Source organism: Chiloscyllium plagiosum, unplaced genomic scaffold (genome assembly GCF_004010195.1).
Source record: "Chiloscyllium plagiosum isolate BGI_BamShark_2017 unplaced genomic scaffold, ASM401019v2 scaf_8236, whole genome shotgun sequence".
Taxonomy (NCBI): domain Eukaryota; kingdom Metazoa; phylum Chordata; class Chondrichthyes; order Orectolobiformes; family Hemiscylliidae; genus Chiloscyllium; species Chiloscyllium plagiosum.
The window spans coordinates 4,408-16,018 of record NW_025209188.1 but is presented as its reverse complement, the minus strand read 5'-3'; the positions used below and the strand labels follow the sequence as shown (position 1 = coordinate 16,018).

The window sequence follows — 11,611 nt, the reverse complement described above, 5'->3', positions numbered from 1 at the left end:
TCGCTTCTTCCCACCCTCCCGCTCCTCCCCACTGTTTCCCGGGTTGTGGGAGGTGACCTTTGACCTTCCTCATGGTGATGTTGCCTACCCTCGGCCTGCCTCCTGCTCCAGTTTTGTTCCTCAGGGGAGGCTGCCGTTGGCTGGGTTTTTTGGTGATGTGTCTGTCCTCCTGATGAGAGTGTCTCTCCCCCTTCCCCACCCCCCACCCCACAGCCCCTTGGCCGAGTTATTGAAGAGAAGGCAAAAGAATCGAGCAGGGGATGGGCCGTATAACCAAGGTCAGTGAATCCAATGTCACCGAGGCAGGTAATTCCCCGGGTTTGGCAGGGGTGGGTGGGGTGGGTGGGGTTGCGGGTTGGATGCAGATCCCCCCAATACAACTTGGTGGGCATTTTATCATCTGGATGATGAACGCAATGGATCGGGGACCCTATTGATCTTGAGGGAGGAGGGGGATGTCAGGGTGTGCTCTCTGGATTCTCATTGATCCTGGAACAATAATCCGTGGGGCCTGAGTTTGGATTGAGTATCGCTCGGTCAAACCATGGGAAATATGGAGGCATCTAACTAAGAACCTCAACACCTACCAGCCATTCCAGGCCATATCTGCGGCAGCAAGAAGTCTCAGGTACAGAACAACAATCTGCGTTTATCTAGCCACCTTGAATGGAACCTTGGCCAAAAACTGAGAGATCGTTCCCACCCTGTCATCTCACTGTCGCCGTTAACAGAATGATCATGCACATGCAAACAGTCAAACAACGAACAAAGACCCGCATCTGCCTCCTCAGTAAATGGTCCAAAATACCTCATGGGGTCACAGGTCAATGCTGTAAGGCTCTCTGATGCTGTCAACTACACCCCAGCGCGATTCCAATCTCCCTGCTCCAAATATCCCCAACTGCAACTCGACTCAACAATCGTCAAGGGCTATATTGATGGACCTGGCTCTCCTGGTCCCCAGGATATCCCCCCCAGGAGGGTCAATGCGTTGAGAAGCCACTGTGGACCCCACTGCCCATGTGCCTGGCTCTGATCTCCTGTGGCAACCCTGAGCTCTTCTCAACCCTTTCTGGATTGGTCAAGACCACCCAACATCAGTGAGCTCACCAAGTCCATCCAGGCTGCAGTTAGGGGTCATTCCAAACGCTGACCCACGCTGTTCAGGAACACCCAGACAGGAAGCTGGGCATAAAGAACTCCCTCTAACCAGTGACCGGGCTATCGCTTGGCTATCTGTGACAGGGCACATGGTAAAGAGAAAGAACATTGAGCCATCCATGATCAAGTGCTTCACGAAACAGATTACAGCATCAAATCTCATCAGGAGATCCTCGGGGCAGGTGACCCGGTCCATGGGATTTTCCGGGAACATGGTAGAGGTGGGGTGGGGAGGTTGGCCTGGCATGGGGGTTCCTGTCACAACTCACAGTCTAAACCTGTACAACACACAAGGTCCCACTGCAGAATCTCCAGCCTCCCAGCCCTTGCTGACACTCTGGGCCAGTACTGAAGGTGTGCTGCACTGTTAGAGGCACCACCTTGGAATGAGACATTAATCTGAGTCTCCATGTACCCCCTGAGGCAAGCGTTAAATATTCCTTGACATCATTCCAAGGAAGAACAGGGACATTATCCTTGGTGTCCTGGCTCATGCTAAAAGGAAAACAGGTGATCTGGCCCATTAGGGCTTTGTCATTTGTGGGATCTTGCTGTGCACACTTTAGCTGCCATGTTACCTGCAGCACAATGATGACTCCTGCTCACAAACACTCAGGAGCTGGAAAAGCAGTGGGACAACCTAGGGTCTTGATAAGCGCTATTTAAATTCACGGAATATCTTGGGTCGATATAATACAACCCACGTTCAGCCATTAATTCACCAACGTGCCCAAATCTTGTCCCTTCAGTAGTGCTGATGAAAGGTGTGTTTTGTCAGAGCTTAGCATCGGCACAATTTATAAGAAAGCCAACACTTATATCATGAGAGGAGTGTGCTGATTGGTAGATGTGCTTCCACTGAGAGTGCGCCAGTTATTCAGATCGACACTTAACATCCACACATGGTTTAAAATTTCAATCAGGGTGACTCTGATAAGTCAAAGCATTACCCTGGTCTCTTCTCACTCTTTCTAGACTCAGTCAATCTCAATGATCTCAAGGTGAAAGCTGTCAATGAGATGATGGACAGGATTAAACGTGGCGTTGTCCTGAAACCCACCAAAAGGAAGCTGGAGGTACGATAGCGCAAAGTTGAAGCCGTGAATCGTACGGCCATGTTTATTCAGGCCTCTTTGAAATTAGCCCCCATGTGCCAACCCTCGCCATAACCCCACAAACTGAACGTCTTGGAGAACACAAAACAAATACCAAACAACACCCATCAAGACTGTGCGAACATGTGATGCTTTTCTAAACCATTCACTTCCACACTGTCCATACCCCTCTATTCCCTGCCTGTCAAAATGCCCCTTAACTGTTGCGAGTGTATCTGCTTCTAACACATTCCAAGCACTTACCACCCTCTGTGTAAAACAAAACCTGCCTCTCACATCTTCCTTAAACTTACCCCTTTTACTTTAAACCTACATCCCCGAGTAATTTCCACCCTGGGACAAAGACGATCCATTCTATCCATGCCTCTCATAATTTTGTAAACACCTATCAGGCCGCCCCTCATCCTTCTAAACAAGATAGAGTTTGTCCAATCTCTCCTCGAGGCTAATACCCTCAGAACCAGGCAGCACCCTGGTACATGAGTTACATTCGCGATTTTCCAAACTAGCGGAACTTTGCCTGAATCTGGGGAAGTTTGGAGAAATGAAACCAACATATCAACAAACTCACCAGACCCTTGCTTTAAGAGGGTGGGATTGTAGCCCATTAGGATTCTGGCTCTTGTCAGCGCACAGCTCCAACAATTCACTCAGCACCACTTCCCTGGTGATTGGGGTTTTGTTTCATCCCTTCCTGATTTCCCTTATTGCTGTTCTGGGAAGTAACTTGTATCCTTTATAGTGAACTCCTGATTGAAATTCCCCTCCAAGCCAGTCACCATCCTGGCTTGGAAATATATTGTTGTTCCTTCAGTATCGCTGGGTCAGAATCCTGGAATTCCCTCACCAAGGGCATTGTGGGTGCTTTTCCAGCACCACACTTTTCGACTCTGACTCTCCAGCATCTGCAGTCCTCACTTTCTGCTGGCATCGTGGGTCTACCTATTACCCAAAGGTCTGCTTCCACCCTCCTAAACCCTAATGATTACAGGTTCAGCCTGCTCAACTACTCCTCTTAAGACAACCCCTTCATCCCTGGAAACTTCTATCAACTGCTTCCAAGGTAAATGTATCACTCTGTCGAAAAGGACATCAGCACTGTACACAGCAACTTGGTCACAGCAGTCTGACCAATGCCCTGCAAGATTTCCCAATTTTTATTCTCAAGTGTGGCAATAAAGGCCAACATTCCACAGAATCCTGCTTTTACAGGATCTCTGCAATCTGTAAGCAAGCCATTCAGCCCACTGAGTCCACACTGACCCTCCGAAGATTGTCCCACCCACTTACCCGACCCCTGTAACCCCACATTTCCCATGACTTAGCCAGCACATCCCTGGACACTACGGGACAATTCAGCATGGCTAATCCACCCTAACCTGCACATCTTTGGACTGTGGGAGGAAACCGGAGCACCCGGAGGAAACCCACGCAGACACGGGGAGAACGTGCAAACTCCACACAGACAGTCGCCCGAGGGGGTTCCATTTGCCCTCCCAATCACTTGCTGTACCTATATGCTAGCAGTTGGTGATTTATGTACTAGGACACCCGGATTCCATTGTACCACAGCATTCTGCATTTTCTCTCCAATTAAATAATCTTCTGGTCTTGTATTCTTCCAGCCCCACATTTTCCAACATTTTACTCCACCTGCCGATTCCTGCCCACTCCCTCAGCCTATGTTTATACCTTCACAATGTCTTTGTGTCCTCCTCACAGCTTGCTGTCATAACCATTTCTCCATCAGCAGCAAGTGTTTCTGTAAAACAGAGAAGATGGTAAAAGAGGGGGAGGTGTGGCATTGTTGGTCAAGGACAGTATTACAATTGTAGAAAGGATGTTTGGTAGTATGGGCTGAGGTTAGAAACAGTAAAGGAGAGGTTACCCTGTTGGGAGTTTTCTCTCAGCCTCCAAATAGTTCCAGAGATGTAGAGGAAAGGATAGCAAAGATGATTCTCGATAGGAGTGAGAGAGACAGGGTAGTTGTCATGGGGGACTTCAACTTTCCAAATATTGACTGGAAACACTATAGTACAAGTACTATACATGGGTCAGTTTTTGTCCAGTGTGTGCAGGAGGGCTTCCTGACACAGTATGTAGACAGGCCAGCAAGGGGCGAAGCCACATTAGATTTGGTACTGGGTAATGAGCCCGGCCAGGTGTTAGACTTGGAAGTAGGTGAGCACTTTGGTGATAGTGATCACAATTCTGTTATGTTTACTTTAGTGATGGAAAGGGATAGGTGTATACCACTGGGCAAGAGTTACAGCTGGGGGAAAGGCAATTACGATGCGATTAGGCAAGATTTAGGAAGCATAGGATGGGGAAGGAAACTGCAGGGGATGGGCACATTAGAAATGTGGAGCTTATTCAAGGAAAAGCTCCTGCGTGTTCCTAAATAAGTATGTACCTGTCAGGCAGGGAGGAAGTTGTAGAGCGCGGGAACCGTGGTTTACGAAGGAAGTGGAATCTCTGGTCAAGAGGAAGAAGAAGGCTTATGTTAGGATGATTTGGAGATGCCGGTGTTGGACTGGGGTGTACAAAGTTAAAAATCACACAACACCAGGTTATAGTCCAACAGGTTTAATTGGAAGCACACTAGCTTTCGGAGCGACCCTATCACTATCACCTGATGAAGGAGCGTCGCTCCGAAAGCTAGTGTGCTTCCAATTAAACCTGTTGGACTATAACCTGGTGTTGTGTGATTTTTAACTAGGTTAACATGAAATGTGAAGGCTCAGTTCGGGCGCTTAAGGGTTACAAGGTAGCCAGGAAAGACCTAAAGAGAGAGCTCAGAAGAGCCAGGAGGAGACATGAGAAGTTGTTGGTGGATAGGATCAGGGTAAACCCTAAGGCTTTCTATAGGCATTTAAGGAATTAAAGAATGACGAGAATAAGATTAGGGCCAATCAAGGATAGTAGTGGGAAGTTGTGTGGGGAGTGCGAGGAGATTGGGGAAGCACTAAATGAATATTTTTCGTCACTCTAGAAAATGACAATGTTGTCGAGGACAATACTGAGATACAGGTTACTAGACTGGGTGGGATTGAGGTTCACAAGGAAGAGGTATTAGAAATCCTGCAGAGTGTGGAAATAGATAAGTCCCCTGGGCCGGATGGGATTTATCCTAGGATCCTCTGGGAAGCCAGGGAGGAGATTGCCGAGCCTTTGGCATTAATCTTTAAATCGTCATTGTCTACAGGAATAGTGCCAGAAGACTGGAGGTTAGCAAATGTGGTTCCCCTGTTCAAGATAACCCTGGTAATTATAGACCAGTGAGTCTCACTTCAGTTTTTGGTAAAGTGTTGGTAAAGGCTATAAGAGGTAGGATTTATAATCATCTAAAAAAGAATAATTTGATTAGGGATAGTCAGCACAGTCAGCACAGAAGGGTAGGCCGTGCCTCATAAACCTTATTGAGTTCTTTGAGAAGGTGACCAAACAGGGAGATGAGAGTAAACCAGTTGATGTGGTGCATATGGATTTCAGCAAGGCATTCGATAAAATTCCCCACAGTAGGCTATTGTACAAAATGCGGAGGAATGGGATTGTGGGAGATATAGCAGTTTGGCTCAGTAATTGGTTTGCTGAAAGAAGGCAGAGGGTGGTGGTTGATGGGAAATGTTCATCCTGGAGTCCAGTTACTAGTGGTGAACCGCAAGGGTCGGTGTTGGGTCCACTGCTGTTCATCATTTTTATAAACGACCAGGAGGAGGGCGTAGACGGGTGGGTTGGTAAATTTGCGGACGACACTAAGGTTGGTGGAGTTGTGGATAGTGACGATGGATGTTGTAGGTTACAGAGAGACATAGATAGGCTGCAGAGCTGGGCTGAGAGGTGGCAAATGGAGTTTAATGTGGACAAGTGTGAGGTGATTTACTTTGGTTGGAGTAACTGGAATGCAAAGTAGTTGGCTCATGGTAGGATTCTTGGTCGTGTAGATGAGCAGAGAGATCTTGGTGTCCAGGTACACAGATCCTTGAAAGTTGCCACCCAGGTTGACAGGGTTGTTAAGAAGGCATACAGTGTTTTAGCTTTTATTAACAGATGGATCGAGTTCCAGAACCATGAGGTTATGCTGCAGCTGTACAAAACTCTGGTGCAGCCGCACTTGGAGTATTGTGTACAGTTCTGGTCACTGCATTATAAGAAGGATGTGGAAGCTTTGGAAAGGGTGCAGAGGAGATTTACTAGGATGTTGCCTGGTATGGAGGGGAGGTCTTACGAGGAAAGGCTGAGGGAGTTGAGGCTGTTTTCGTTAGACAGAAGAAGTTGAGAGGTGACTTAATAGAGACATACAAGATAATCAGAGGGTTAGATAGGGTGGACAGGGAGAGCCTTTTTCCAAGTATGGGGACGGCGAGCACGAGAGGGCATAGCTTTAAATTGAGGGGTGATAGATATAGGACAGATGTCAGAAGTAGTTTCTTTACTCAGAGAGTAGTAAGGGTATGGAATGCTTTGCCTGCAACGGTAGTAGATTTGCCAAGTTTAAGTACATTTAAGTCGTCATTGGACAAGCATATAGACATACATTGAATAGTGTAGGTGGGATGGGCTTCAGATTGGTATGACAGGGCGGCGCAACATCAAGGGCCGAAGGGCCTGTACTGCGCTGTAATGTTCTATGTTAAGTGCGGCTCTGTCTTTTCATCTAAGCTCGAAATTATGCATTCCATGACATGCACTCACTGTTAAAATGGAGGCAAAGCAGCTGCCAGTATGTGCACAGGAAGCTCCCAAACAACACCATGCAGCTGATGACCTGCAATGGGACAAGTGGAATCATAGAAACAGGAGTAGGCCATTCAGCCCCTCGAGTCTGTTCTACCATTCAATAGGATCATGACCAATCTGTGGCCTAACTCCATATGCCTGCCTCGGGCCATATCCCTTGATTACCCATACTTAATAAAAACTTGTCAATCTCACATTTAACTTTAACCAACTGAATTAGCATTGTTGGAGGAAGAGAGTTCCAAACCTTACTACTCTTTGCGTATCAGATTATTTTCGAACATCTCTCTTGAATGACCTGGCTTTAATTCTCAGACTATGCCCCTGGACCGAGAAGCTTCAACCAGTGGAAATAGTTTTATCTTTATCTACCCTGACCTTCCCTGTTAATATCCTGAAGACCTTGATTAGATATCCCCTGAACCTTCTAAATTCTAGAGAATCAAGGCTTGATTTGTCTAATCTCTGTCCACAACTGAACCCTGATGTCCAGGTAACATTCTCGTAAACCTGCATTGAACTCCCTCCAAAGCCACCCTTCCTAAGGTGTGATGCTGAGGTCTGCTCACAGTACTCTAAGTTGGGTCTCCCTAGGGTTTTGTACAACTGCAGTATAACATCTGCATTGCTATGCTGCGGTTCTTTAGATATGAAGGCCAGCATTCCATTAGTCTTCTTAGAGACATGGAGTCATAGAGATGTACAGCATAGAAACAGTCCCTTCAGTCCAACCCATCCATGCCGACCAGATATCCCAACCCAATCTAGTCCCACCTGCCAGCACCCGGTTCATATCCCTCCAAACCCTTCATATTCATATACCCATCCAAATGCCTCTTAAATGTTGCAATTGTACCAGCCTCCACCACATCCTCTGGCAGCTCATTCCACAACATGCATCACAGGGCGGCACGGTGGTACAGTGATTAGCATTGCTGCCTCACAGTACCAGAGACCCGGGTTCAATTCCAGCCTTGGGTGACTGTCTGTGTGGAGTTTGCACATTCTCCCTGTGTCTGCGTGGGTTTCCTCCGGGAACTCCGGTTTCCTCCTGCAGTCCAAAGATGTGCAGGCCTGGTGAATTGGCCATGCTAAATTGTCTACAGTGCTAGGGATGTGTAGCTTAGGTGCATTAGTCAGGGAAAATGTAGAGTAATGGGGATTGGGTCTGGTTGGGATTCTCTTCGGAGGGTCAGTGTGGATGTGTTGGGCCGAAGGGCCTGTTTCCACACTGTAGGGACTCGAAGACCCTCTGTGTGAACCTTCTGACTAAGTGGTGAGAGTGCAAGTCTCAAACACAATCGGCACAGAATTTCAAATTGCTTGATAACAAACTGGTTAAAACAAAATGACTTGACAAAAATAGTATCAGAAACTGCTGTAAAAACCCATCCAATGCAACAATATCCTTTAGGGAGGGAAACCTGCTGTGTTGTTTTTACCTCGTCTGGCCAACACATGAATTCAGACCCACAGTCACTGATCCTTAACAGCCCTCTGAGGTTTCATGTATCTTCTCAGGGAGCCTGGGTAATGGATGACAGCAACACCCATGTCCCGAGAAGGAATATTAAAATTTAACTGCATGTTCCTCTCCACAGCTCCTGGATCCGAAACCCAGTGGGGATGAAGGCAGTGCAGTACACGCACTGAAAGGGATACTGGTAGGTAAGGAACCTGCCCCTGACAGCAGGTCATAGGTTAAAGCTCAGGCAACATCAACGCTGACTGGCAGCGTCCAGGTCTCAGGGAAAGGGGTCCGGAGCTTTGGTAGGAAGGGAGCCTGGACCTGAGGAATGTTAAATCACTCAGTCTAGACTGGGAACTGGGAAACTCCCACTGACTTAGTCCGAATGTTGTCCCCCGAAGCTGGAAAGAGGTTGGAGGAGAATGGAGTGGTCAAAGGCTGTGAACAGGTAGAGAAGGACGAGGAGTCACATGGGAGGCCATTTGTAACATTGCTCAGAGCCTTTTCAGTCCTGAGGAAGAAATAGAAACCTGAAAGGACGGGTACTAATGTTCAATTCTGGGGAAGGATGGGAACTGATGTTGCTGAGTGGCAGTATTCTCATTCGTCATGACGATAGGGCATGCTTTGCTCGTGTGGATAACCCAAGTGTAAATCCCATTTGAAGGATTCAATGACAAACAGAAAGGTCCGGCAACCCAGTTGGAAAAGCGAGAAGAAACAGAGTGAGCTGGAAGCTGTCCTGCTGAGGAGGAGGAAGGTAACAGATGCCAAAAAAGATTCCGGAAAAAGAGACATGGAAAATCCAGGTATGGGTTACAGAGACCAGGTGGAAGGAATAGTGAACTGGGAAGGGAGGGAGAGCCGGAGCAGGGGGAGAAACAGAGAGATGTGCAGTGGGGAGACAAGTTCAAGTTATGTATTTGATGATGCAACAAGTTAAATTGAAAGTAAGTTACAGCAGATGTACACAGCAAAAAAACTGCAGCAAGCCAGCAGGTACACTATTTACAAATTTCTTTCCAAAACCCTTCCCTTTTTCTTCAGGAGAGTGCATCCTCTATAATTTGCAAACACAAGTTACCACAGTTACCCTTTCAGTATGGTCAACAAAAAGAATTATCATTCATTCATGAGACAATGTGTTCGTTCAGGCCAGTCCCACTTCCATCAGTTTCCACATATGCATCGCACACATATTTAACACATGTAGGTCTTCTAACAGTAGAAGACCTATCTGGCTCGCTATCTGGTACCTACTTATTACTAGGTGAAAATGAGGACTGCAAATGCTGGAGATCAGAGCCGAGAGTGTGGCACTGGAAAAGCACAGCAGGTCAGGCAGCATCCGAGGAGCAGGAGAATCGACGTTTCAGGCAAAAGCCCTTCCTGATGATTCTCCTGCTCCTTGGACACTGCCTGATACACCTACTTATTACCAGGCTGATGTTTCTTCTCCAGAGTGTCATTCCACAATGAGTTGTGTTGCTGTGGTAACAGTTGTTGCTGAGTTGTTTCTGTTGTTGGGAACCAGTGGATCTTTGTGACAGATAATGGCTGTAGTCTCAGTGCAGATAGTGAATTCACATCTTAATCAGCTAGGTGCAGTGAAGTCACCATTCCTCTGAGTGTGTAAATGTTTACAGTTGTGACAATATATCTGGTCATTCACATTTACCATGTACAATTGAGGTGAAAACGGCTCTGTTTCGGTCCCATTGTTGCCATTTGGGTTGACTGCTGAGAAAGTGGAATGTTTGCACTCTTGACTGGTTTTTAGCTCTGGCGAAGATTTAGTGAAATTTGGCTTTTTCACACTGCGAGGAGAAAGTGAGGCCTGCAGATGCTGGAGATCAGAGCTGATAATGTGTTGCTGGAAAAGCGCAGCAGGTCAGGCAGCATCCAAGGGGCAGGAGAATCGAGGTTTCGGGCATGATTCCTGAAGAAGGGCTCATGCCCGAAACGTTGATTCTCCTGCTCCTCGGATGCTGCCTGACCTGCTGCGCTTTTCCAGCAACACGTTTTCAGCTTTTTCACACTGCACCTTGATTTAGTAACTCCTGTCACTACTTTAGTGGCTGTTTTTCACTATTGGAAGAGACTTCTTGCTGTGGAGTGACTGGATGAGGTGTATATCTTCATTCAAGTATTGTCGTCATTAGCAACTATCTCGCCTGCTTGGATTGGTACTCATTACAAGCACAGCGCTTAATCCCACACCTTCACCTCATTGCTCAGGTTTTGCCAGTAGAGGACTTTTCTTCCTTTCCTCAGTGGGGACTTAATGAGGCAGACTTGATTAGGGAGATTAAGGTGAAGGAATGCCTCAGGAGCAGTTAGAGAGGGAGAAGCTGAACTCAGTTGTAATGGTGTTACAATTTAATAAAGGTCCTTACTGAGACATAATGGAAGAGCTGGCCAGCGGAGATTGGGAGAGAAGCCGAGCCAGGAAGATGGTGGAGCAGGGATTTCTGGGGGCAATTCGGGGAGACACAGCAGAAATTCATCCCAAGGAAGAGGAAACACACCCTAAGGGGTGGATGAGACAACCATGGCTGACATGATTTGGAGATGCCGGTGTTGGACTGGGTTGTACAAAGTTAAAAGTCACACAACACCAGGTTAGAGTCCAACAGGTTTAACTGGAAGCACTAGCTTTCGGAGCGCCGCTCCTTCATCAGGTGGTTGTGGAGGACACAATTGTAAGACACAGAATTTATAGCGCTCCGAAAGCTAGTGTGCTTCCAATTAAACCTGTTGGACTATAACCTGGCTGACAAGGGAAGTCAGAGACAGCATAAAAACAAAAGAGGAAAGTACACAATGCGGTGAAGGTTAGTAGGAAGCCAGAGGATCAGGAAGCCTTTACAAACCATCAGGGGATAACGAGAAAAGCAATAAAGGGCAAGAAGGTAAAATAAGAGGGAATGCAAATTAATACAAATGGTTGCAAATGGTTTTTATTCAGGTGGGGTCTAGATTAGAGTGGTGCTGGAAAAGCACAGCAGTTCAGGCAGCATCCGAGGAGCAGGAAAATCGATGTTTTGGGCAAAAGCCCTTCATCAGGAATAGAGGCAGAGTGCCTGAAGGGTGGAGAGATAAATGAGAGGAGGGTGGGGGTGGGGAG

The 11,611-nt window shown here is 47.1% G+C and overlaps 1 protein-coding gene across 1 annotated transcript in view; it reads left to right on the top strand.

Annotated features, from left to right (window-relative positions):
• Window positions 1–219: 219 nt before the first annotated feature.
• Window positions 220–11,611, top strand: part of LOC122546768 (shootin-1-like) — a 13,682-nt gene continuing 2,290 nt past the window's right edge. The window contains exons 1-4 of the mRNA XM_043685405.1: window positions 220–278; window positions 2,137–2,237; window positions 8,618–8,680; window positions 9,152–9,293. Of these exons, the coding sequence (XP_043541340.1) occupies window positions 2,181–2,237; window positions 8,618–8,680; window positions 9,152–9,293 (262 nt within the window). The 5' untranslated portion in view covers window positions 220–278; window positions 2,137–2,180. The remainder of the gene's footprint in view (window positions 279–2,136; window positions 2,238–8,617; window positions 8,681–9,151; window positions 9,294–11,611) is intronic.